Source organism: Lagenorhynchus albirostris, chromosome 1 (assembly GCF_949774975.1).
Source record: "Lagenorhynchus albirostris chromosome 1, mLagAlb1.1, whole genome shotgun sequence".
Classification (NCBI taxonomy): Eukaryota; Metazoa; Chordata; class Mammalia; order Artiodactyla; family Delphinidae; genus Lagenorhynchus; species Lagenorhynchus albirostris.
In genome coordinates, this window is record NC_083095.1 from 114,138,533 (window position 1) to 114,166,112 (window position 27,580).

A 27,580-nucleotide genomic window follows, 5' to 3' on the forward strand; every position below is an offset into this window, starting at 1 on the left:
AAATGGGAAGCAAAGCAGTAACTTAGCACAATATCCTTTATAAAGACTTCATGTCACAACTTTGCTCCTGCATGAACAGTATTTTTGTCATAATATGTAAATATGCTTATTGATGTAACTAAAATAGAAATCCAGATACATAGGGAATATGAGAAATGACGGTTAGGGGATGGGGTAAAATATATAAAGCTAAATCCTATTATAGAACGTTTTCAGTGGTTTGGGGGTTTTTTGTTTTTGTTTCTTTGGACAGCAGGAAACACTTTATTCCCAGGATCTCAGCAGCCCTGTGGCCACTGGCTAAGAATCCCCAGTGTGGGGAGGGCTAGTTCCCATAGTCTGGCCCAGGGTGGCAGGCGCTGGTGGTCTGGGTTTGTCCCAGGGACACAGGCATGGCGGAGAAGGGGGTTACTCTTTCCGGAAAATTAGGCACTTGTTGGCTGGTATGTCCACCATCCTCTCCAGGAGCAGCCCACTGGCCTGGCCCAGGTCCTCCAGAAGGGCTGTATCCCACAGCCCCCACTCTGGGTTCCTGCATCGGAGGGTCAGGTCAAAGTCCACGTTACTCTGGGGAGAAATCTTCCCGTTGATGGCACAGGGCCCATAGGTGATGAGAAGCGCCTTGCATTTGAGCAGGTGTCCTGCTGCTCTGAAGAGCCCCTCGGTGCAGCTCAGGGGGCTGATGTGGCTCATGTCGATGCAGAGTAGCAGATCCAGAGATTGCGGCAGGATCCCACCCCACTACTCCCAATCTCACCTCACGTCCAGGTACAGCAGGGCCTTCACGTTGGATAGTCCCTGGGCCTGAGTGGTGGCCAGGATGCTGTCCAGGCAGCTCTGATCCACGTGGTTCGGCTGCCATTCGGCATGGGGGAAGGCCCGCTCGAAGTGGGCCGTGTGCTGGCCAGAGCCCGAGGCCAGCTCGAGCACGCGGCCACCGCACACAGCCGCAGCATGCGCAGGATGGGTTCCTTGTTCCTTTCCGCGGCTGCCGCCACCAGCGTCTTTCTAGTCCTGAGCGGCGTGGTCCATTGGCAGTGGTAGTCCAGCGCCGCTGGGCCCGTCGGGAGTGGTGGTGCAGTACCGCGGGGCCCATCGGGAGTCTTCAGTGGTTTTAATGGATGATTTTTTAAATGGCAATAGTGTGAGAGAGGAGAGAAGCATACTCTTTATGCCTTTAAAGGCATACCAAACCTACTGAAAGAAACAGCCCCCCCAAAAAGTTGAAAGTGATCGCCAATCCCGTCTGGAAGTAGGAGAAAGAGATTTCTTACTTTTCATTATTAGCCTTTCTTTACTATTTTATGTTTTTTGGCAATATGTATGATTAAAAACAATTTTTAAAAACAAGCTAAAAGATTTTCTAGTTCCTTTTGATGCTGTAGTAGGTACATATTGACATCACCTCTAAGTCATTTGCCATCTATTTTTGACAAAAATATAATGAGGATTTGGCTGGTTTTACTTTTAACAATTGAGGAGTTAAGGCTCTAGAACTTCTCAGAAAATTATACTCCTTGCTATAGTCTATAGTCTGTGAGAAGTCCTACAGTTGCAGGAGACCCTAAGCAGATGTTTATGAACGAGGAAAGCAGAGCGAAGAATTTACACGTTTTCTTTATTACAATATTTCACAGCCTCCTAAACAGCTGCCAAGGTCACAAAAATCAATAGGAGCTTAAATAATTAGTAGCTTGCTCTTAATATATTGCTAAAATTGTCATTTAAACTAATCGGGGTGGGGGAGAGACTGTTTTCTCTTGGACTCTACAGCTAACTGGATAAATGACAACTTCGCCAAGCTTGGTTTCGTTCAATGACCGCTAGGTGTAAGAAAAGGAAACATTTGCAAGTCAGCTCCTTGGAAAACAGACAATTAAACCACACAAACACGGCAAGGTTCCCCTTCTGCCACTAGCTCGCTAAGTAACCCTGACCAAGTCCTTTAACGTTTGGGGGCCTCATTTCCCACAGGCTAAATTACCCCTACCCTGCCTACGTCGTTCAACAAATACTTATTGTGAGATCACCCAAAGAGTACAATGTTACACCAACACTTCCGTTTGTAATGAAGACTACTATTATCATTACCACTCAGAGATCTCTGACAGTTCTGCTCAGGCTCCGCGCCGCCTCCCGCCTGCCCCCGCAGAGGCGAGATCCGGCTCCTTTCTGCAGTTTCCGGACCGCCAGCCGCAGAGACCACGAAGCCAAAGGAGGGCAACAATCCCTCGAGAAAGAAACGTAGGCTGGAAAGCAGGGACTAGCCCGTGGCGAAGCGCAGAAGCGTTGCCTGAACATGCAGCACTGCGCCACAGGGACGCGCAGCAGAAACCAGCCGCTGGCGTGGGCGTAACCAAGTCAGCCCTTCCCGGCTACCTCCGCGCCTGCCAGAGACGGCAGCTCGCAAAGGCCAAACTTAGTGGGCGGAAGAGCGCGCTGCTTCAGCTACCCAGGGCTGGGGACGGTGACGGCTGGCTGTCCCCAGCAGACCTAGAAGCAGATGCAGGATGGAGCGAGAGGGCGGCGGCGGCAGCCTCTTTTTCCGTGGTCTCCAGAACCGCTCCCACGAGAAGATGAAGCTGAGAACGAGAAAGTCCACCTTGTACCTCAGCCAGCAGAAGAGCACTGGGCACGGCGGAGGTGAGTGAGTGGGTGTGGAAGACGAGCGGAGTGGCTGTGGCGGGAAATCGCCGACACTGAGCGAGGGCTCCATCTGCTGGGTTTGGGGGGGGGGCGAGGGCAAGAAATCACTTTGCTTTCTTTGCTTTCCTCGATCCCTGTCGTTTGCGCGGCAGTGTATTCTGCATTATTTTGTGCCGTCCTCCCCGCAGCCGTGTGAAGTGAGTAGGCATGATGTGGCCATCCCCTTTTCAGAGAGGGGGTCGTCACCCTGGCCCAGTGTTCCCGAGGTTTCGTAGCTACGGAGGGGCTGATTCCTGGAGTGGGACCAGGTCTGACCCCCCGCCGCACTGCTTTTTCTTCACTGCCCCCTCCGCCTTTTCTTTGGTCCTGATGTAATGTTGACAGGAGAAAAATCATCCCAGCAAGTGGGATTTTGATCTGTCGGAGGGGTATTTACTATAAAGATGGGCTCCTCATTCATTAAGTATTTATTGTGCGCCTCTTATGTGCCAAGGGCGTTGTTCAAGGGCCACTTCTGAGTACAGTTTCTTCTGCCTGAGTCTACGGACTAGAGAGAAGGAAAGGAAAGAACAAGGTTTTCGGACAGCAGATACAGTGCAGTCGGGAGGTTTGTTTCTGAAAGATGAAAGTTCAGAAGGGGCATGTATGTGGTGTTGAACGTACCAGTTGTCTGAGAAACATTTAAAATGTGTTCCTGGAGAAGAAGGAAGGAGAGTGGCAGGAACCCGGAATGTTAGCAAAGACTCACAGTGGATCAGAGGCAGGTTGCAAACTCAAGTCCTCAGGAGGCCGGACAGGCACCCTATATTTCAGTACCAGCCAGTTGTTCCCAGTTGAGCTCTGTGTTGCCAGATCTTAGAGTTTTGATACGCTGCAATACAGATGTTAATATAAAACCTGATTTTTAAATGTTGGCAACTAAATTCACATTAAAAAAATATTGTCTACAGGCAGTCCATTTGTGATTAAGAGCAGGGCTTTGGAGTCAACATACAGACCCGGTTTTGAATCCTGCTTATTTACAACCGTTTGACTTGGGAGAAGGCAGTTTAACTTCTGAGCCTCAGTTTCCTCATATATAAAATAGGGCTAATGATATTTTCCCCATAGCATTGAGGACTAAATGAGATAGCGCATGTAAAGGAACGAACTCAGTGCCTAGCATATAGAAAGTATCAGTAAGGACTATTTTAAAATGCATAGAGGACCATTTTATATGCTAGTATATGCACATTATACAAAGTGTCCCTTCCTATGTTAGTAATTTGTTAGCTGGTTTCTTTCATTAGATATACATATAGGATAACCTAATTAGCCTAAGGCCTTAGTTAACCCAATCTTTTTCAAAATGTATCTTAATATTCTCTTTATATTAATAAGTTGCCAGAAAGATTGGTGAAGCTCTGGCCTTTGTCTAACTTTCCACCCAGGTCTGCTTTGAGAGTAGTGTGGAGGGGCCAGAGTTCACCACTGCTTTAACAGAACCTGAGCAAGGGGCCAACCAGAGCAGCAGATTTTAGTTCCCCAACTGAAATTTGCCTGACTTTTGTGCTTCAATTACCTGTTTGTTTATTTTTTGTTGTTGTTGTTTTTTCAGATCTTCTTGGTGAAAACATTTATCTGGTCTTGTTTACCATAGCATTACGAATATGTAACTGCTTTTTAGTCCAAACAAGTTTTGTTCCAGATGAATATTGGCAGTCTCTTGAAGTTGCACATCACATGGTTTTCAAATATCCTTTGTAGTTTCTTTTCTGGACTAGAAATGTGTATTCATCTTAGGAATTGTGTCAGCTCCATGACATATTTTCAATAAATTTTCCATATTTTCTCCAAATAATTTTAACTTATAAAAGTGTGCCATTATTTTATGCTAATATTTCTTCTATATCTTTCTTTGATGTTAGTGTACCTGACTCAGCCTTTAGCATATATTCCTAAAGGGTTCAGTAATGTGGAGGATATAGATGAAGTAAAAAATGCATTCCTGCTATGAAGAAGTTAACAGTTTAGTTGGCCAACCGCATTTTTACTTCAGATATCCAGTGTAAAATACTATTTTTTTAAGCTTCTTTGCCAAAAAATGAAAGTGTTTTATATATAGAACTGAAAAGAGGTTTTGTTTCAGTGCTATTTAACATTAGTCCTTAATATTACTAATTATGGTTATTTGACTTGGGAATGGAGAGAAAGATTGAGGGGTTACACTTACCCCTTAATCTTTGCAAGCATATACAAGATTCTGCACCTTTTGGGGAAAGATAGTGTTCAGTTGCTGGTAAGTTTAAATAAAAGTAATCAAAATAGTCATTAACAGATTTATTCCATCCCTTTAAGGTTAATGTATATTAACTAAATGATAATATTGGTATCATGAAGTTTGTTTTTAAAAGACTACTGTTGCTAAACTCAGACCGCATCTGGGAAGCCCAGGGTTCAAAGACATACTGTGATGTGTAAACTGTTCAATATGTGCTAAAACATAAGACTGAGCACGAAAGTGTTCTGCTGTAAGCAATCCTGTTAAGATATACAGATTCTCAGAATGACTACATTATATATTATTCGTACTTTAGAAGTAAATTTCCGTCATAAAACGATCACTTAAGAGCAGTGTTGTATCTTGCTTTTTTTAACTTGTGAGCAGAAGATCATGTTATATGAGCCTATGAAGACTAAATACATGTAAACCCACTCAGGATTTAGTGTTGAAATTACAAATTAGGAAAATTAATTTGACAAAAATATAGTGATATATACAATCATTGTGCTATGTAGTAATTAGCCATCAATAGTGAGCAGGGTTGTAATCCCTAGATCATGAACTTTGGGGGTCAGTCACCAGGAGAGGATACAAAAGAACTAATGGTGCAAAAGTTTTTCTAACCTCATTCTCAATATCTTTAAGCTATCATCAAGTTGGACTCAGAAGTTTGGGCCTTCCCCATTTTCTGTTAGGGAAGTGGCCCAGAATTCCAAAGGCAGTCTAAATCCTGAAGGGTTTTTTGAAGCCTGGAAAGACACTGAGGTTCTGGAGTTTTGGGTTTTGTTTTGGTTTGGTTTTCTTAGGCTGTATTGTACCCTCCCCTTTGCAACGATATTTGATTACCCATTATCGAGAAACAGGACCATATCAGTAAAATTGATGCTTCATTTGGGAATATCACAGGGAAGGAAAATTGAGAGCAGTAGCAGGGTTTCTCCCATTAACACATGTAGAAGTTAGGAACTATGAATTCTCTTTCCTTCTCTCAGGGCTACCCACTAGCTTCTAGATCAAGAAGGATATTCATAAAGACTTGAAACAGGGCAAATATATATAACATCCCAGAAAGTAGGTTATATTATGAATGAAGGAGTCTTCAAGATTGAAAAACTTCCTATTCCTCCACGATCTATCCACTGCCCTCAACGTGTAGCTGACCCACCTGGCCATTTTGTGATTTAAAGGAAACCTCCTCTCGTCCCCATCCTACCCCACTCCCAATACCCCTCCACCCCTGAAAAAACCTCTATCCTACCTGGAACTTCAGCAGATAGAGAACCATTATGATGCTATCAGTCATTCATACTCTCATATTGATTATTTTAAAATATAGATTGTACAATTTTGAAACTAGAAGGGTCAGAGAAGGGATGAAGAAAATAGACCAAAGTCACAGCATGTTAAAAGCTAAAACTAGATCCTAGGTCTACTTATTTACAGCCTAGTGTTCTTTCCAGATAGCTTCTCTCTAAACTGCGTAAGGTGTGTGAAAAGAACTAGGGATGGCTTAAAGCTCTGCTGTCCAATATGGTAACCACTAGCCACCTGTGGCTACTGAAGACTTGAAATGCAGCTAGTCCAAATCGAGAAGTGCTATTAGTGTAAAATACATACCAGACATCAAAGAACTAATACAAAATAAGAATGTGAACCATTTCTGTAACTTTTATATAGATTAAATGTTGAAATGATAGTTTAGCTATAATGAGTTAAACAAAAGCACTAAGATTAATTTTACCTGTTAGAGATTTTTTTTTTTTTTGACTACTATAAAATTTAAAATTCGGTATGTGGCTCACATTGCATTTCTACTGGACAGCGCTGGCTTAGAATATGTGAGAAGAAAGAGGGATAAGAAGGGAGACCTGTGGGAGTACCACAGTGGGGGCTTTGAACAGTCAGGAGATGGCACAAGGGCATGTGGCTCCTAGAGCTTAAGGGAGGAGGATCTTAAAGAGCAGGAGTGTAGAAAGGTAAGCCGCCAACACAGGCCTCACCTTCAGGGTTTACCCCTGGCATGTTCCTGCTCCTCTTTACCCCACCACCCTAGTTGGTATTTTCCAGAAGGCATGTGTAACTGTTTAATTCTGGTCAGGTCCTTATAACCTGGAAAATGATATTTTAAAAGTCTGGAGAGACTGCTAATAACTGGGAATTTACAACTCCACTTATTTTTGTGTTGAGCTAAAATCTACCTTCTCTTAAATTCCAGATTTCTACATGACAACCCTTCAAAAAAGTTTTATTTATCCAGGATAAATAATCTCCAGTTCTAAACCTCATAATCAGATAATGTCCTCTAAACATCTTGTAATTTATTAATGTCCATCTTAATATGTGGGTCTCGAAACTGAACACAATAGTGAAAGCTAGGGTAACTAGCTCAGAATATAGTGAGACCATTAACTTCATAAATACTATACTTCTCTCAGTGCACAAGAATCCTTTTAGTCTTTTAGTGGCTACCTCAACACTCAGCTCCTATTAAGTCTGTAGCAAAATTAACTTTTTACATGAAGTACTTTCATACCTGGGAGGTGAGAAGGAAGCTTATAGATTCTTATGCAGGGCAAACAGAAGGTGAGTACAGAGGTGCCTTTTACTGTATTTTACAGTGCACAGTTTATGTGGAATTATGAAGTACAATGTACCTTTAACTCTAAGATTTAAACATTTATTTACAGATTATTGATAAAGGATGTAAAGCTAAAGTGTTAGAAGCCACTGACAACTGAAAGTAAAGCGGCTCTAATTATAATGTAAAATTAGTGAAGTTTGATCCAACAAAAATACAGATTTACATATAAATTTTTAGAAACACACCTTTTGAGCAAACTAAAATTAAGCTGTGATCTACCAGCAAGTGTTACTTTGTTAATAACTGTGACACATTTTAAAACTCAAAGATGCTAATGTATAACATTAGAATCATTAACTGTAATTAAGTTATAATACATTTACTCTTTCTTTTTACTCTTCAATTTATTCTTTAGTGTCATCTGACTGGATACCATGTTACATGTTTCTGTAATTATAGATTACTTAAAGCTTTAAAAAAAAGTAACATTATTTTATCATCTATGTCGTAGGATAGGGGAGCAATGTAACTTAGTAGCTAAGAGCTTTGGAGTCAGGCTGACTTGGGTTTGAATCTTGACGTCCACGCTAACTAGCTCTGCAGCCTTGGGGAAATTAACCTCTCTATGCCTCAGTTTTCTCATTTATAAAACAGTACCTGTTAGAAGCACTGAATCAGCTGATATACATAAAGTACTTAGTATCATACTTAGCATACAGTAGGGTAAATGTTTCATAAAAAATTACCTACTGTAATGCTACTGAAAAGAACTATATGTGCTTCTAAAATAGAACCTTCACACAATGAAATGGCCTGCTGGCTATTTAAAATTAGTAGTGTTGTAATATATATATATATTACAGAGAGAATGAGAATGAGAAAACTACCTTTTGGTATTTCCATGAAAATTAATGTAATTTTTAAGGTATAAATTATTTTTGCAGAAGAATGGAATAATACATCTTTTTTTTAAACTAAGAATGGCTTTCGATTGATAGTTGGGTCAGCTTGTTGATTTCTTATGATTTTAAAGTATGAACCAACAGATGTTTTTAATATCTTTTTTTTTTTTAACTAATGAAGATTTGGATTCCTAGACTTGCCCAAGCACTTCTGTCTGCTGTAGCAGACTTGAGGCTTTTCTCATTAATGAAGCAACTAGAAAATCAGCAAGTGGCAAGATGGGTGGTAAGTCCTAAACACTTTAGAAACTGTATGTCAGTTACTTCATTCCTACAAGCATGAAGCACATGAACAGGTCAGTCAATATGATTGATTCCCAAAACAGTTTCTGAAGGTAATTTGTACAACTTTATAGGGGTACTTCCATAATTAAGAACAGTAAAATGCAAGTGGACATGCTATCTCCCTTCTGAATGAGCCTGAGCCCTAGGTGGCAGAAGCCACTGATACCCTCCAACACTATAAGAGGCTAAACCCTAGGACCCAGCCTTGGGAAGCACCATGACTCAGAACTGAGTCCTTGCCTCACTTTCCATAATATTCAGTAGGAATAGTTCTAAACCACTGCCTACCTCACAGATCACCTCAGCTGTTTACAACCCTTGTTCACTCTTCCTCCAGCTACCTGAGACATATCTTTTCACTGATGCACTCTTTCTCTTCTGGCTAGAATGGTAGAAATAGCTGGACTTTGTAAGAGAATGTGGTATAGAAGACTGTCTTTTGTCATTTGGCTCATTTCACAGTGGGGAGATAGATTCTCAAACTCCCATTCAAATCTTGAATGGATTTTCCCATTTAAACCGTAAGTAAGCTTATATGAGCCAACTTAGAAATCTTACTGCCTTTTTTATATTTCTGTTAGCAAATATGTTCCAAATTCCAAGTAATCAATGTACCAACACATTTCTGAAATATTGTTAATTAATATTAACAATTTATTATTAATAGGACATATTTCTGCAGGTAGTCTGTTGATTTGCATTAAAAAGACAGATTGCTTTAGCGATTGAGTCCTTGATAATTGATTCAAGGATTAAGTCAATCTCTTTAATTTGTGCTTCATACACACTGTCGAAGGCTGAACCTAAAATGGCAAAGGCATAATGCCTTTGAAATCCTTCCTCCAAAGTAGCAGCACTAGGATCTTCTAGCTCAGGAAGAGCCTTTAACTTCACAAAAATTGGAAACATATTTTAAAGTCTGTATTTGAAGAGATAGGAAGCTGGTACGATGTTTAATACCCTTGCAACAACTAATAAGTTTCTTTTAAGGCATTTGTTTTGTAGACTGAATGATGCTTCTGTTTGCATGTTCTACCAAAAAGTGGTTTATTAATTTAGTCCATTTCCAAATTAAAATTTAATGATGTTTCCTGATAGTCATGATTTTTTCTCTCTTACGTTGTCTTAAATTTTCCACCAAGAAATAGGACAACATTCCAAGCAAGGTCAATAAAAATCAGTCAAAATACTTGTCAGTAATATAAGACAATTGGAGGAATGCTGATTGTGAGACTCTAGTTATGAATTTCATTCTTCTCTGAACTCTACCATCAAAGAATCTGTGTTTTATGTCTTTTATTAGTGTGAAGTGAGATTTAAATCAAATGCAATGCCACAAAAATGTACCTGAAAGTATAAACTTAACTTTAACAAATACAGACCTGGCATCATAGTTGTGCTTGATATAACTTCTTAAAAACAATATTTGGACATGCCCACTTTTAACATTATTTAGACTTGCTTGCTATTTTCCTTAGAATACTAAGCTTTTCCATTTCCCACTCCATATACGTTTGCTTATAATTGTTCTTAGTTTTTTTGCCAGTTATGCTCTTGGTTCACGTGGTATTGCTGTACCAGAACTCTTACAAACACCATGGAAACTGTTCTCACTATAACTGCTCTTTTCTACTATCCTTTGGAAGGTTCGAAGTTTATGAACAGGTGAGTAACAGTACTGTTATAATTATGTACAAAACTCTAAAGCATGCTTTTGAAAAATCTTAAATTATCAATATATTGCAATGTCCAGTGGACCCCCTAATGCTCATGAAGGCTATTAGAACCACAAATTCACAGTTGATGTATTTATTATAGCAGGAAAGAGATATACTCAAACCAGATAATTAAGGAGAGTTTAATAAAAGGACTGTTTACAAAGGTGTAAACAATGTTTGGAAAAGCTAATAAGGGGATACCATAGTACCCAAGGGCTAGTCACAACAGGAAGTTTCAATTACCCTTTGGCCCCAAGGAGCAAGGAGAGGAAAGTTACTGAAATCCATAGAGCTGTAACTTTGAGAGGACCCCAACAGGAGAGGGGCACAGCCAGCCTTTAACCATAGCAAGGAAAGAGCAGGGTGAATAAAACACCCTGACTCTTCTGCCCTGCTGTTAACCAGTACTAATGAGAAGCCAAAAAGCAAGATAGCCCATTGATATAGTCCATAAAGGTCAGCCTCCCTGCATATTGAGCAGGTGAAGAGTAGAGAGCATATCTGGATGGGCAAATAGAAAACATATGGACCTGGTTTGGGTTTATATAAATTGGTATAAAATACCAAGCAAAGGGAACATGAGAAAAGGCACAGAGCTATAAAAGGGCTTCATTGTATTCTGGGCAGGTTGTCCAGAGGAGCTAATGTGTAGTAGGATGTGTGGGAGAAGAGAAGAATGAGGGATAAGGCTAGAATGGAACTTTGCCTTTCTCCAGAATTTGGACTTTACAGGTAGCAGCTTACCACTGGTGGCTTTCGAGAAGCATGACATAATCTGATTTAGTAGCAGTATTTAGGATATACCGAAAGGGAATAAGCCAGAAAATTTGGGAATCTAGTTAAGAAAATTTGGGAATCTAGTATCCATTCTCCCTTATATGTAAGGTTTTTGGGAGGATCAAGTCAAATAAGATCATTTCTGCATTAGACTCTCGACTGCAAGAATAGGCATTCACTTAGGTTACCTATAGATGAGGATATCTAAACACTGATTTCTATCAAATGAGAATATTACAACAGCTCTCAAGAATTAAATGAGACTCTATGGACAGTATATAGCGTATAGCACATGACCTATTACAAAGTAAGTGTTCAGTAAGTACTGATGATTGACAATGATATTAAGTAATATTTCTGGGAAATTAAAAAAAAAGACTATGAAAAGATTCCAAACAAGTGACACAACTGTGAAAAGATTCTAGAATAGTGAGAGGACTTGATGTAAAATGATGGCAATGAGAATGGGGAGGAAACACAGTGGATGTGTGGGATGAAAAGTTTCTATTTAAGGTGACTCCAAATTTTAAGACTGAGAAACTGAGTGATACCATTAAACATTAGACACTAAATAGGTTTGAGGGAAAGGTGTGGAGCTTATTTCATACAGTTTGATTTTGAATGCCAGTAAGAAATTTATGTAGAAATATTCAGAAAGGAGTAAGAAATCCAAGTCTGAAAATTTGGAGTGAGGTTAGGTAGGCCTAGATATATCTGGGCATCCCCTAGGTAGTTTCACTATGGCAGAATTTGCAATTAGGCTGTCTGCAAGTCAGACCAAGCCACAAATGTTTTATTTCACCTACACAGTGTTTGTTTTTTAACTACTTGGCAAAGTTTTTAAATTGGGAGATCTTACCTAAAATCTGGATTTCTAGTTCCTCTTGAAAAAAAATGTAAGGCCTGTTAACATTTTGGGCCAGGATTCCTTCATGATGATATCAGAGCCCCCATGCAGCCAATATCACACAATTTTTATTACTTATCTGGTCTCTGTAAGCATTTGAACTTGAAATCCCTGTTCTTACATCTTCACCAACATTGGAAAAATTTCTTTATAGTTACTTATTAGTTAATAGGTATGTAATGGTACCATAAAGTTGTTTTATTTTACCACTGTCTGTAGTCCTCATGATTAAATTATCAGGTGCTCGCCTTCAACCCTTTATTGAGAGAAGTCCTAATAGTAAAAACCCACATTTCTATCCATGATCATATAGGGTTTTATAAGTAAGATTTTTTTAAAAAAAATCAGGTGTATATACACATCTTTCAGTTGGACAAAATTACCAGCTTACATTCAAAACAAAACCACATGTGCCCAGATTTTCCTTATAAAATGGGGACTGTCTTTTATCTCTTTTATCTCTTTAGGAGAGACTTGATCATTTTTCCACCAGGAAAGCGCTTGGCAGAGTTGTATGGTTAAAAGATGGTATACCTTTCAGTAAACAAGATAAACATTAGGACACAGAATAACTTCTTACTTGAAAATACTAGAATATTAAAGCTGGAAAAGACCTTACATATTACCTCTCTTTAATGGATGAGAAAAATTAAGAGCCAGAAGTTTAAGTAACTTCCCCAAGTTCACACAGCTATTTATACCAAAAGGAAAATGCTCTCATTGTTTTAAAAAAAATGTTATACTATAGCGTAAATAGATAACTTCTGAACTCATTTCCTAGTTGTCTTGACAATACCTTTTCCTTGCTTACAGTGTCAAGTACTCATCCCTGGTGGCTCTTGCCTTTATAATTCGTCCCACAGCTGTTATTCTGTGGATACCTTTGCTGTTCAGACATTTCTGGCAAGAACAGAGAAAGCTTGATCTTATTCTACATCAGTTTTTACCTGTAGGGTAAGTATGGCTACAATCCATATATTAATTTTAAAAACCTATAAATTATAAACAAGATTTTACATCTTTTAGTCAGTTACATCTTCTAACATCAATGAGAATTGTCAGACCAAGGAAACATAGTATTTCCAATTTTACATGTTATATTTTTATTTGTGATTCTGAAGTATTTTAATTTGCTTAAGTGAGGATCTTGGCAATCTTTCTAAATTAGAACTTTCCTATGCTTTATTTCTTAAATATTTTTCAAATTTTTTTTTTTTAGAGATACTTGACTCCTTCACATTTATATGGGGCTTTATAATATATGTGTTCACATATTACCTGATTTTCACAATTCTTGGATCTAGGCAATGTAGGTGTTTTTACTTTGTGATACAGAAAATGGAGGGCTTGGTGAAATTAAAAATGAATTATAGCCAGTGTCACTGGGTTGATTGCTCTGATGGAAATGGGATTGAAATCCAGGCCCTCTTAACTACATTTTGAGCTCCTAGGATCAGAATTATCCCAGGTATCTAGTGGAATATCCAAAATAATTATTTATTGAAGGGATGAATGCATTTTGACTCTTAAAACAGTGATCTTTTTAATATACTAGTATTCACTCTGTACAGGTTATTTTTGGTAGCTATTAAAAAAGGACAAAATCATCCGGTGGCTAAGTTGCCAGTGTTGTCATTTCTCAGATTTATTAGCATTGTTTTGGAAGTAATGCATTCATTCAGCAAATATTTATTTAATCCTAGTATGTGCTAGGTGTCGTTCCAGATGCTGGAGATACAGCAATTTAACAAAACAAAGTCCATTCCTTCATGAAGTATACATTCTAGTGAGGGGGGGAGACAGCTAGAAACATATGATTAACATGTTCCTCAAATGACAATAAGTGCTATAGGGAAGAATCATGAGAGCCTGCAGATGAAATTACAGCCCCAGTCAATATCCTGACAAGTTATGAGACCTTGAGTTAACCTTGAGTTATGAGACCTTATGAGTCAATATCCTGACAAGTTATGAGACCTTGACACCCAGTTAAGCTGCGCCTGGATTCTGGACCCACAGAAACTGAGATAATAAATGTTCATAGTTTTTGGTTACCACATTTTGGGGTAATTTGTCATGCAGCAATAGATAATACAGAGTTTGTTACTTTTAAAAAGTTTGCTTAAATATAGCTTCTGTCAATGAAAGATCTTTCAAAACGATATTCAGTTGGTAAAACTTTTAAAGCATTTTTAAACTGGCTTTTGATGCAGGGCACTTTGCAAAGCCATATGCCACTGTTGGATTTTCAGCAAGTTCAGAATGTTAATCACCCTTTTATTTTGTTTTTCAGATTTGTCACTTTGAGTTTCTCTCTGATAATTGATCGTATTTTTTTTGGTCAAGTAAGTAAAATTATGGTTTTTTTTATTTAAAAAAAACTATTTTAATGTAATCATTTGTAACACTAAAAACTCAACCTTACTTTTTAATCCATGAATATCTGGGAGCATAAGCAAATCATTTTTTTAATGATATGGGATATATTAGAAAAAAACTACTAGCATATGCCTTTGGTTAACTTTGCTGTGCTTTCTATATAACAGAATTGTATATTCCTAATTGAAGTTCAAGAATCCATTTTCAGGCATTTTTGTCAGGTCTGAACATTTCTGTCAGGTTTGTAACAATAAAGGTTAATTTTTAAATGATTTTAATTGACCTCAATTATTCAGAATTCAAATTAACCAGAATATTCTTTAAGCATCTGATTTGGCATTTTAATCTTATGACTATTGGTAATGCCTTTGGTTGTTTTTAAGTTCCCTGTTTTTAAGTCACTCATGGGTTCTGGAATCAGATGCCACTGTCTGAGGCCTAGTGCCCTCATTATTAGCTGTAAGACCTTGGACAAGTTGTGTATCTTTCTTGCCAGTTTCCTTATCTGGAAATAATTGTGATACCTGTCTCTTACGGTTGGAAGATTAAATGAAATAATACATGTAAAACGCTTACAACACTGCATGGCACAAGTGAGCACTTAATGTTAGCTGCTGCTGTCATTACCTACTTTATTCTATAATTCAAACTGCAATGTTTTCAAAGCTTTATCTTAATAGGTAATATCTGATGCCATAAGGTAGAACAGTAAAAATTTTAATATGGGTACCAAACACATAAACTCATAAAAATTATTTTTAAGGATTCTCTTTACGTCCAGTTGTATGTAAAACTTAACACTGTCATAACATTTATTCATACTTGCTTGAATCTCAAGAACCCAGTGTTTCACAAATTAACAAAAAACACATTAATACTTAGAACATAAAAAAATAATGATTTCATTGTTATTACAAATGACAATGAAAACACAACTATACAAAATCTATGGGATGCAGCAGAAACAGTTCTTAGATGGAAGTTCACCAAGATACAGCCCTTCCTCAAAAAACAAGAAAAATCTCAAATAAACAACTTAACCTTACCACTTAAAAGAATTAGAAAAAGAAGAACAAACAAAACCTAAAGTCAGCAGAAGGAAGGAAATAATAAAGATTAGAGAGAAAATAAATAAAATAGAGATTTAAAAAAATCAATAAAACCAAGAGCTGGTTCTTTGAAAGGGTAAACAAGATTGACAAACCTCTGGCTAGGCTCACCAAGAAGAAAAGAGAGAGAACCCAAATAAACAGAATAAGAAATGAAAGGGGAGACATAACAACTGATACCACAGAAATACAAAAAACTATAAGGGAATACTATGAACAATTATATGCCAACAAAATTTGACAACCTAGAAGAAATGGACAAATTTCTAGAAACATTCAGCCCACCAAAAATGAATCAAGAAGAAACAGACCTATTGTATAGCACAGGGAACTCTACTCAGTGCTGACTCTGTGGTGACCTAAATGGGAAGGAAATCCAAAAAAAGAGGATATATGTATATGTATAGCTGATTCACTTTGCTGTACAGTAGAAACTAACACAACCTTGTAAAGCAACTATACTCCAATAAAAATTTTTTAAAAAGAAGAAGAAATAATTTGGACAGACCAATCACTAGAGGTGAAACAATCTGTAATTTTAAAACTTCCTACAAACAAAAGTCCAGGACCAGATGGCTTCACAGGCAAATTCTACCAAACATACAAAGAAGAGCTTATACTGATCCTTCTCAAACTCTTCCAAAAAACTGAAGAAGAGGGAACACTCCCAAAGATAGTCTATGATGACATCATCACCCTGATACCAAAACCAGACAAAGACACCAGCAAAAAAGAAAATTACAGGGCAATATTTTTGATGAATATAGATGCAAAAATTCTCAACAAAATATTAGCAAACCAAATCCAACAACACATAAAAAAGATCATACCACAACCAAGTGGGATTCATCCCAAGTTCACAAGGATGGTTCAACATATGCAAATCAATGTGATACACCACATAAACAAAAAGACACCACATGATCATCCTAATAGATGCAGAAAAAGCATTTGACAAAATTCAACATCCTCTGATGATAAAAAACTCTTACCAAAGTGGGTATAGAGGAAACATATCTCAACATAATAAAAGCTATTTGACAAACCCACAGCCAATATAATACTCAATGGTGAAAAGCTGAAAGCCTTCCCACTAAAATCTGGAACAAGACAAGGATGCCCACTCTCACCTCTTCTATTCAACACAGTATTGGAAGTCCTACCCAGAGCAATCAGACAAGAAAAAGAAATAAAAGGTATCCAAATTGGAAGGGAAGAGGTAAAATTGTCATTATATGCAGATGACATGATACTATATATGGAAAAATCTAAAAACTCCACATAAAAACTACTAGAACTGATAAACGAATTCAGCAGGTAGCAGGATACAAGATCAACATACAGAAATCAGTTGCATTTCTTTACACTAACAATGAAATATCAGAAAGGGAATGTCAAAAAACAATATCTGGGACTTCCCTGGTGGCGCAGTGGTTAAGAATCTGCCTGCCAATGCAGGGGAGATGGGTTCAAGCCCTGCTCTGGGAAGATCCCACACGCCGAGAAGCAACTAAGCCCATGCACCACAACTACTGAGCCTGCGCTCTAGAGCCCACGAGCCACAACTACTGACCCCGTGTGCCTAGAGCCCGTGCTCTGCGACAAGAGAAGCCACCACAATGAGAAGCCTGCGTACCACAATGAAGAGCAGCCACTGCTTGCCACAAATAGAGAAAGCCCGCATGCAGCAACGAAGACCCAAAACAGCCAAAATAAATTTAAAAAAAAATCTTTCAAAATTGCACCCCCAAAATAAAACATTTAGGAATAAACCTGACCAAGGAGGTGAAAGAATTATACACTGAGAACTATAAAACATTAATGAAGGAAACCGAAGACGAGTCAAAGAAATGGAAAGATACCCTATGCTCTTGGATTGGAAGAATTAATATTGTTAAAATGGCCATACTACCTAAAGCAGTCTACAGATTTAATGTGATCCCTATCAAATTACCCATGACATTTTTCACAGAACTAGAAGAAATAACCCTAAAATTTATATGGAACCATAAAAGACCCAATATTGCCAAAGCAATCCTTAAGAACAAAGCAGGAGGCATAACCCTCCCAGCCTTCAGACAATACTACAAAGCTACAGTAATCAAAACAGTGTGGTATTGGCACAAATACAGATATATGGATCAATGGACCAGAACAGAGAGCCCAAAAATAAACCCACACACCTACAGTCAATTAATCTTTGACAAAGGAGGCAAGAATATACAATGGGAAAAAGGCTCTTCAGCAAGTGGTGCTGGGAAAGTTGGACAGCTGCATGTAAATCAATGAATTTAGAACATACCCTCACATTATGCACAAAAATAAACTCAAAATGGCTTAAAGACTTAAATATAAGACATGACACCATAAAACTCCTAGAAGAGAACATAAGCAAAGCATTCTCTGACATAAATCATACCGATGTTTTCTTAGGTCAGCCTCCCAAGGCAACAGAAATAAAAGCAAAAATAAACAAATGGGACCTAATCAAACTTAAAAGCTTCTGCACAGCAAAGGAACCATAAACAAAGTGAGAAGACAACCTACAGAATGGGAAAAAATATTTACAAACAATGAGACTGACAAGGGCTTAATTTCCAAAATATACAAACAGCTCATACAACTCAACAACAACAAAACACACAACCCAATTGAAATATGGGCAGAAGACCTAAATAGACATTTCTCTAAAGAAGCCATGGCCAACAGGCACATGAAAGGATGCTCAACATTGCTAATTATTAGAGAAATGAAAATCAAAACTTCAATGAGGTATCACCTCACACCAGTCAGAATGGCCATCATCAGAAAGTCCACAAACAATACATGCTGGAGAGGGTGTGGAGAAAAGGGAACCCTCCTACACTGTTGGTGGGAATGTAAATTGGTACAGCCACTGTGGAAAACAGTATGGAGTTTCCTCAGAAAACTGAAAATAGAATTACCATATGATCCAGCGGTCCCACTCCTGGGCATATATCCAGACAAAACTCTAATCCAAAAAGATACAGGCACCCTTATGTTCACAGCAGTACTATTCACAAGACATGGAAACAACCTAAATGTCCATTGCAGATAAATGGATAAAGATGTGGTATGTGTACGTACACACACACACACACACACACACACACACACAAAATGGAATACTACTCAGCCATAAAAAGGAACGAAATAATGCCATTTGCAGCAACATGGATGGAACTAGAGATTATCATACCAAGTGAAGTAAGTCAGGAAGAGAAAGACAAATACCATATGGTATTACTTATATGTGGAATCTAAAGTATGGCACAAATGAGCTTATCTACAAAACAGAAACAGACTCACATAGAGGACAGACTTATGGTTGCCAATAGGGAGGGAAGGATTGGCAGTTTGGGATTAGCAGATGCAAACTATTATATAGATAATAGGTAAACAACAAGGTTATTGTGTAGCACAGGGAACGATATTCAGTATCCTATGATAAATCATAATGGAAAAGAATATATAAAGAAGACTGAGTTCGGGCTTCCCTGGTGGCGCAGTGGTTAAGAATCCACCTGCCAATGCAGGGGACATGGGTTCAAGCCGTGGTCCAGGAAGATCCCACATGCCGCGGAGCAACTAAGCCTGGGCTCCACAACTACTGAGGCAGCATGCCACAACTACTGAAGCCCGTGTGCCTAGAGCCCATGCTCCGCAACAAGAGAAGGCACTGCAGTGAGAAGAAGCCCATGCAGAGCAACGTAGAGTAGCAACGAAGACCCAACACAGCCAAAAATAATAAATTTATTTTTTTTAATTAGTTCATATTCAAAATTATTAATGTAAACTACGGTCTGGTGTTTAGACTTCACTCTGATTTAATTTCATGATTCAGCCAAATTCCCTAATGCCAAAGATTCATACTTGGCACTAACACATTTCTATTTCTTTTTCCTTCGATGATGCCAGTGGACTCTGGTTCAATATAATTTTTTGAAATTTAACGTGCTGCAGAATGTGGGATCATTTTATGGTTCTCATCCATGGCACTGGTACTTCAGTCAAGGATTTCCAGCTGTCCTGGGTACTCACTTACCCTTCTTTATTCATGGCTGCCTTCTAGCCCCAAAGAGGTACAGGATATTTTTGGTGACTGTGCTGTGGACACTGCTAGTTTATAGGTAAGATTTTATTTATTCAAATAGTTCACTACTTAAATGTTACCAAGAAGTTAACTAAATTATTTAAAAGGTAAACTGTTTATCTTTTGGAGGTGCATTAATTCTTATGATTTGTTAGTGGGGATTATTTAGCAGATGGAAAATGTAATAATTATGCTGGTACTCAGACAGACTGAATACTTCTGATACAGTTTGCTTAATATGGATGGATACATTCAATTTTTAAAGAGGTTGAACAAATTGTATTTGCTTTTAAAAAACAGAAACTGCCAAAATTTTAAGTATTCAAGGACCAGAGAAATATTTTGAAAATGTATGCGCCTTTATTTGAAATTTGAGTAAAATAACTTATTTGGATTGGTAATAGAAATCCTTTTTTTAGAATGCAATTGTACTTTAGAATATCGCATTGACATCAAATGTTAGGATTACTTTTGACACATCATCATCACCTTATAAAAGAAGAATGAGACTGATTCCTAAAGCATGAAATTCAGTCTCAGTAATTACAAAAACAGATCAGGTTAATTATATTCTTTTTAAATACATTAACTTCTCAAACCATCATTTAATATAAAAAAATAATATTTTCTTTGAATATCTTTTTTTCCTATAGCATGTTGAGCCACAAAGAATTCAGATTTATCTATCCAGTTTTACCATTTTGTATGGTGTTCTGTGGTAAGTATTTTCGTATAATAGAGAAAAAAATCAATTATAAAGAAACAGTTAAAAGACAATCAATGCTTATTAAACTCTAAAATATTATTTATTTTCTACTAGGCTAAATAAGAATTGCTCCTTAATTACAAATTGAGTATATTACTGCAGGATTCCCTTTTTGCAGCCTAAATATCCTTTTTCCTGTGTCCTGTGAGATAAAAACATAAGGATCCAGTATCCATAACACCTTTTGGTGGTGGTGTTCCTGGCTGTCAGAAATCTTTCACTAAAAAGTAATACAACATGTCTATTTTAGAATAGCTAATTTAAATTTATGGTTAAACTACAAAGTTCTACATTCCACAAATGAAAAATGTACATTGAAACTAGTTTTTAATGCTTTACACACATCTATCCCTTCAAGACTCACTCTAATGCATATGCAATTTTTAAAGTGATTCACACCTCTGACTTAGTTTTTAATCTTTTCTCCATTTTTCCACTAGGTTTTTTTCAGTAAGTTTTTTACTTATGGCTGCTAAAAAGTCTTATATTACTCGGCTCTGGAAAATACGAATTTTTTCATTGGTTGGTTTGGAAAATTTACGAATTAAAACTTTATTAACTTCAAGTTTAATTCAGAATGAGTGTTGGCTTCCTTCAAATATTAATCACTAAAAAAATCACTGGACTAAGGAGGGAAGAAATGAGTAATCAACTGGGCCTGGAGGCTCAGAAAAACTGGGAGGTTAATGGTACCAAACTTTTTACTTAAAAAAAAAAAAAAAACCTCCAAACAACCCATCGAGTTAAGCAGCCTTCTTTGACCAAGTATAAGTGATCTCCTGCAGATCTCAGATGTAGTCTCTTCAATTTAGACACAAACATACACATCTATGTATTTGAAACATCTAAAGTTCTGAAACCAAAGTTAGTGTCCTATTTATAGTCTTACTTCATATACAAATGCAGGCACAAATAAAAATATAAGCATCTAAGAGCTATTTGGCAAATTTTAAGAACAGTGGGACCATTTAGCAGAGCAAATATGTTCACAAATCACTATTCAGATTTAAACTTTTTTTTTTTTTTTTTTACAATAACTTGAGTTAGAGTTATAATTGTTTGCTTTTCACCCAGGTAAGCATTGCCAGACTACTGGAGGACAAATATTTCTGTGCACATGTTTGGTTTGGTTAATTTACGAACTTGGTTTCATTCCATTTTTATAATCTGGTTTTTCCAGCATTCCACTTCTCTGCTCTGTCTTTACAGAGTGTTTTAAAGACTGAGTTGTCTGAATTCTCATTCCCATTCCAAAAGAGTAAGTCTTTAAGTGGCAGGATCTTGGGTTGGGTTTCTGCTTAATCTGTTTTTACTACAGTGGCCAGTGCAGACTTGCTGGTCTCTGATTAGGCCACTTTGTTTTTCCATATGCTTATCTTTTTAGCAAAACTGCACAGGTACTGTTTCAAAAGTCAGATAAGGATTTTTAAAGAACCGTGGTTCCCCTGCCCTCCCTCCCATTACCATACTCAGAGGCAATCACTTACACTCTTTTAGGTGGTTGTTTTGTTATTTGTCTCCCTCTCTAAATAAAATGCTAATAATGCTCTTAAAGGTTACTGTTTTTGGCATTATCTGACTTCTCACTATGGAAAATGAAAATATAGATTTCCTTAGCAAAGTGGTTTTTTTGTTTTGTTTTGCCACATACAAGAATTACTTTTACAAATTAAAAAAGAAAAATTGTTTAGCATCTCCAAATTGTCCAACACTATAGTGAAAGAAAAAAATAATAATAAAACATAAATCGTTCTCTTCCAGAAAGAGATCCATGCCACCACTCATAAACTGACCACTGATAATCTCCCAGGAGCTTAGTGGTGTATTTTTCTAAGAGGATATTCTGTTATACTTCCTCCAGAATTACTGAGACCTGTATGTACACATCCATTGCTAGTGCTTGGAGATTAAAGTGATAGGTAAATGGAATAAATACAAGTCCTGTTTGTTTAGCAACTATGTACCAGGACAGGCACTGGACATAACATTTTTTTCTAATACTTGAAAAAGGTACTGTTAGGGAAGATAGGGAAACTAATTCTAAAGCTAGAATTCAAATCTGTTTCTGTTAGACTCTCTAGCCATAATCTTTCCACTATACCTCAATTCCTTTTTCTAGAAAAAGGTCAAGACATGGATGATAATGGATAGTGACAGTGAATGGTCAGAGAAATTACAAAGATGACGTATTGCTGATTTCTTGTTTGTCCATGACAGCATTACAGCTTATACTACACTTCCATGAAAGATTACCAATATAATTTGCAGTTAATATTTGCTTAGCTATAAAACAAAACATTACCAGTGTTACAATTCAGTGTGTCTATCTTTATATAGGATACTCCCTAAACAACCTGAAATTGTGGAAGAAACCAGCTCTAAGTTTCCTGTTTCTATCAAATATGTTCTTTGCCCTCTATACTGGTTTAGTTCATCAACGAGGTACTCTTGATGTCATGACTAATATTCAAGAACTCTGTTACAACAATACAAATATATCTTCAGCTTCAGTACTTATGATGATGCCTTGTCACTCTACTCCTTATTATAGGTAATAAAATTTGTTCACTATATGCTATTATTACGAAAACTACTTTAAAATTCCTTTTGAATTCCTGGATTTAAATTAATTGATCAAATGATTATAAGAAATTTGAAACTGCTATTTATGTCAATGAAAATCATATACAACTTTTAAATAAACTTTAATATCCTTTTTTCAAAACAACTTACATTTAAATAATCTGATCAAAAGCCTATATGATATTTTATACTATTTAAAGGTAGTTTAAAATATCATATAGGCTTATTTGATGGTACTCTTAGTAAAGAAATTCACTTATCATTGATCCGTACAAACCTATCGTACATCTTATTATTTACATAATTTTGAAATAATCTCAAAACACTGGATTCAAGTCCAGATTTACTGTTGTACTGTTGCCCTGGTCTTAAACCAGTATTTTTAGTCTCTTTGGATATCAGCTGTCTTGCCTGTAAAAATTAGGGAATTCAATTAGATGACATCCTAATGCTTGGATTAAGTGTGTCTGGGAAATAACACTGAAACTGCCTTTAATTATGCAGGACGTTTAAAAAGACATCATTGGGCTTCCCTGGTGGCGCAGTGGTTGAGAGTCCGCCTGCCGATGCAGGGGACATGGGTTCGTGCCCCGGTCCGGGAAGATCCCACGTGCCGCGGAGCGGCTGGGCCCGTGAGCCATGGCCGCTGAGCCTGCGCCTCCGGAGCCTGTGCTCCGCAACGGGAGAGGCCACAGCAGTGAGAGGCCCGTGTACCGCAAAAAAAAAAAAAAAAAAAAAAGACATCATTGACCCTATGCTTGTATTTCAGGAAGCTGTATTACTTCACCAATTGCCCAATAAGGGTAAAAGGACAAAGCAAACAGCTTTCCTTTAGAAAATTCTTTACCTATCTGGCTTTAAACAATGTGAAGTTATTTTTCCATGTGCACAGTCAACTTAATATCAAACTTGATATCATTTTAAGGTAATTTAACACTTTTGGAATACTGTACTTAACTGAATCATTAATGCCAATCATTAATATGCAATTTGGAAATGTCTACCAAAAGCCACAGGTTAGATGGATTTAAGACCCCAAGTATCCCTTTAACTTGAGGATCCTATACTATATAAAAAAGACTAGAGCTGCGAGAGGGAGATTCACTCTCCATCCATGCTCTCAGTAGAGTTAACACTGAAGAGAACAGGAATTCTAGAGGCACCAAGATGCTCTCCCATACATGGTTGTAGTGGTTGATATCTTAGGCTTTGTATAGTTCACCTAGTTCTTCTCTTACATTTTTTCAACTTGCAAAATGGAGCACACAAAAAAAAGAAAAAAAAGTCTGATACCTACTTTGGAATATAAGGCTGGCAGCTTTTTCTCAGTTTCTGCTTTCCCCTTGAAGCAAAACCTTCATCTTCAAAATTATAGAAGTCATGAAGTATTTGAAATAACTTTATTTATTTAGGCATTGTTGGGTCTTTGTTGCTGCATGTGGGCTTTCTCTAGTTGTGACGAGCTGGCTTCTCATTGCGGTGGCTTTTCTTGTTGCGGAGTACAGGCTCTAGGCATGTGGGCTTCAACAGTGGCAGCACACAGGCGCAGTAGTTGTGGCACACAGGCTCAGTAGTTGTGGCGCAGGGGCTCTAGAGCGCAGGCTCAGTAATTGTGGAGCACGGGCTTAGTTGCTCCATGGCATGGGGGATCTTCCTGGACCAGGGCTCAAACCCGTGTCCCCTGCATTGGCAGGTGGATTCTTAACCACTAAGCCACCAGGGAAGTCCCAGTCATGAAGTATTAAGGTCTTGTGTAAATTTATTTTGTATGCATTTCATAGATAAAAATAAACTTTTATCACTTATTAATTTTTCTTCTTTTTATAAATTTATTTATTTTTGGCTGTGTTGGGTCTTCGTTGCCACGTGCAGGCTTTCTCTAGTTGTGGAGAGTAGGGGCTACTCTTCGTTGCGGTGCGCGGGCTTCTCATTGTGGTGGCTTCTCGTCGCGGAGCACAGGCTCTAGGCACGCAGGTTTCAGTAGTCGTGGCACGCAGGCTTAGTAGTTGTGGCTCACGGGCTCTAGAGCGCAGGCTTGGTAGTTGTGGCACACAGGCTTAGTTGCTCCGTGGCGTGTGGGATCTTCATGGACCAGGGATCGAACCCGTGTCCCATTGGCAGGTGGATTCTTAACCACTGCGCCACCAGGGAAGTCCCTATATTAATTTTCCTGAGGCAAAGTTGTAAACATGGCTTTTTGCATGGCCCAAGTAACTGGCTTAAGTTGTTATGATTCATCAGTCCATCTTTTTTACATACACTCTAGTCTTTCTATGCCACAGTAAAACCATTACTTATTTGAATTTTGATCAGTGAACCCATGTTGCTCTCTATTACTAAATCTTACTTATATAAATATTTAAGGAAAAAAAAGGAAAAACTTGTCATGTAAGGATTCAGAGCAGAAAGAGGAAAAGAATCCTTTCTGGTTCATGATCAGTTTTCTACTTTGCCAGATATTACTCTCTTATTAACAAGCAACATACCCGGTCCCAAAGGCCCCATGCATCCCTGGAACAGCATACTAATGTTATAGACTACTGAGTCCCACAGGCTGCTGACCTACTTCCTGCCCTGAAATGGAGTTTTGCTCTTTAGTTTGGACTTGAAGTTACTGCACAGGTACACAGTGTGAGAATCATATTCTCCATTTTTGAGAAAACTGCATTAAAGGTGTGCCTCCTCACCTTAACTGGAACCTAGTTTAGATTCAGATTTCACATTTTGTTATGTGAGCGTATCTTAAGAGTAATTTGAAAACTTTCACGAAAAAAATTTTTTTTTTACTTCTTGTAACTATAATGGTAACTTTCTTTTTATAGCCATGTCCATCACCCACTTCCAATGAGATTTCTCCAGTGTCCCCCAGACCTGACTGGAAAAAGTGATTATCTTGTTGAAGCAGATATATTTTATCTAAATCCCTTAAAGTGGTTGTATAGAGAGTTTCAAAATGATTCAACGCTGCCTACTCACTTGATCATCTTCAGCATCTTGGAGGAGGTAAGGGAACATGAAAAAAGGTATAACTCAGTATTTTTATTTCACCTCAGGTTTAGCAAACACTCAGGTAAATAGACAACATCACTTTTTTTATGGTCCCTTTCAACCCATATTTTATAACTGGTCTTTTCCCTAGTCCAAATCAGCCCTAGTTCTATAACTACCAAGGAATATATGTTACTTACCATGAGTTAATTATTTTATTAAGAAATTGCATTGTTTTATTAAGAAAAGGTTTCAGAAGAACAAATAGGTCATTCTTAAATTCTTGAAACAGTACTCAGCAAAATGCAGCCTTTATTTACTTAAACATTTATTTACTTCTAGGAAATAAATCCTTTCCTAATTTCAAACAAGTATGAGAGAACTGCTGTTTTCTTCCACACTCACTTTCCGGAGCGTCGAACTGGAAGTCACATATACGTCTATGAACGGAATTTAAAAGGGAAACTCAACCAAACATGAACATGAAATTCTGACTTTGTTTAGATCTTTCTCAGAGAAATAGACATTGCTGAGCAGAAATATCCAGATGCTGCTTAAATATGCTAGTAAATACTGGGTAAAATTCATAGAACTAGCAAAAAACCACTATGAACTGCTTTACCAAATATCACTACTGAGGAAATATATGAAAAATATCACAAAATATAAAATCATATATTAATAATGCAAATGCCAGATTTTAAATAAAGACCTTTAGTTTTCCTCATGGTGTAGTTTTATTGTTTCTTCCACAATATTCATATGTGCAAGAAATTTCACAAGAGAACAAGTCAGCAAGCTCGTAAGGCAGCAAATTCTTCACAAGTCAACGGGCTCTTGAACCCACAAAAAGACAAGAAGTGTAAGATTATAAAATGTTAGAGATGAAATTCCATCACAATGTACTTTTTTCAAGCTCTACTGGAAATTTAACACAAATATCAGTGTTAATTACACTTTGTCATGTATGATTTGAGCTTGCTTTAAGCTCATACACTGAAAGGAAGTCTCATTTCATGCACAAAATCTGTTGCATGCCTGGCTTCCTTAATATAAATCTACAGTTGAACATTTCCAGTGCCAAAAAAATTCAGCAAAGCTAAACTACAGGAAAATGCAAGTTAGTAAGCTTTTGCTTGATGCTTCTGAGTAATAATATAAAATCATCAAACTGATACTTAGAAATGATAAAAAGACACTGTTATCTTCATAATTTCATCTTAGTTTCAACACCAAACAGTATAGAAAGCATCCAAGTTTCTGTTACAGTTTTCTAATTTAACTTAATCATGATGGTCAATATTTAGGATCAAAAGGTAATTGCCCCAATTCTATTTCAAGGTTTGCCATGTGTCTTCCATTAGTGCGAGCATATTTATGCCATTTACCTTCCCTTTTATAAGGTTGTGGCTGAGGGTGCTTCTGCTCTTGTTTTCGATGCCTGGAGCTTTCAATATTTACCATACGTTGCTTTTTATCTGGTCGACTGAAAGCAGTAAACA

General features: G+C 37.5%; 3 protein-coding genes and 1 pseudogene across 8 annotated transcripts in view; 1 reads left to right on the top strand and 3 right to left on the bottom strand.

Annotated features, from left to right (window-relative positions):
• Positions 1–27,560, bottom strand: part of PIGBOS1 (PIGB opposite strand 1) — a 29,800-nt gene extending 2,240 nt beyond the window's left edge. The window contains exon 1 of one of the 2 annotated variants that reach the window (XM_060150388.1): positions 27,467–27,560. The gene's annotated coding sequence lies outside the window, so the exon portion shown is untranslated. Of the gene's footprint in view, positions 1–2,091; positions 2,617–27,466 lie in introns of those variants that run through there. The other variant, XM_060150380.1, reaches the window with a different exon arrangement.
• LOC132528571 (methyltransferase-like 26) lies at positions 17–2,301 on the bottom strand (annotated as a pseudogene).
• PIGB (phosphatidylinositol glycan anchor biosynthesis class B) lies at positions 2,264–26,796 on the top strand. Of its 2 annotated transcripts, none has more exons than XM_060150314.1 (12): positions 2,264–2,643; positions 4,244–4,377; positions 4,805–4,924; positions 8,574–8,678; positions 10,272–10,402; positions 12,953–13,093; positions 14,433–14,484; positions 19,567–19,778; positions 20,395–20,459; positions 22,845–23,058; positions 25,913–26,093; positions 26,421–26,796. In XM_060150314.1, the coding sequence occupies exons 1-12, from the start codon at positions 2,511–2,513 to the stop codon at positions 26,556–26,558; spliced, it is 1,626 nt and encodes a 541-aa protein (XP_060006297.1). In that variant the 5' UTR covers positions 2,264–2,510; the 3' UTR covers positions 26,559–26,796. The 2 variants fall into 2 exon arrangements, with proteins under 2 accessions (XP_060006297.1, XP_060006307.1); XM_060150324.1 differs by having other exon boundaries at positions 19,612–19,778.
• CCPG1 (cell cycle progression 1) overlaps positions 26,275–27,580 on the bottom strand; it is a 39,150-nt gene continuing 37,844 nt past the window's right edge. For all 4 annotated transcript variants that reach the window (XM_060150304.1, XM_060150274.1, XM_060150294.1 and 1 more), the window contains one exon: positions 26,275–27,564. In XM_060150304.1, coding sequence (XP_060006287.1) covers positions 27,375–27,564 — 190 coding nt within the window. In that variant the 3' untranslated portion in view covers positions 26,275–27,374. The remainder of the gene's footprint in view (positions 27,565–27,580) is intronic.

Bases quoted from the DNA above. Each gene is read 5' to 3' on its own strand.
- PIGB (XM_060150314.1), top strand. From the start codon at position 2,511: ATGGAGCGAGAGGGCGGCGGCGGCAGCCTCTTTTTCCGTGGTCTCCAG. The intron at 13,094-14,432 runs GTAAGTATGGCT...TTTGTTTTTCAG, and splicing joins CATCAGTTTTTACCTGTAGG to ATTTGTCACTTTGAGTTTCT. The intron at 26,094-26,420 runs GTAAGGGAACAT...ATTTACTTCTAG, and splicing joins TCTTCAGCATCTTGGAGGAG to GAAATAAATCCTTTCCTAAT.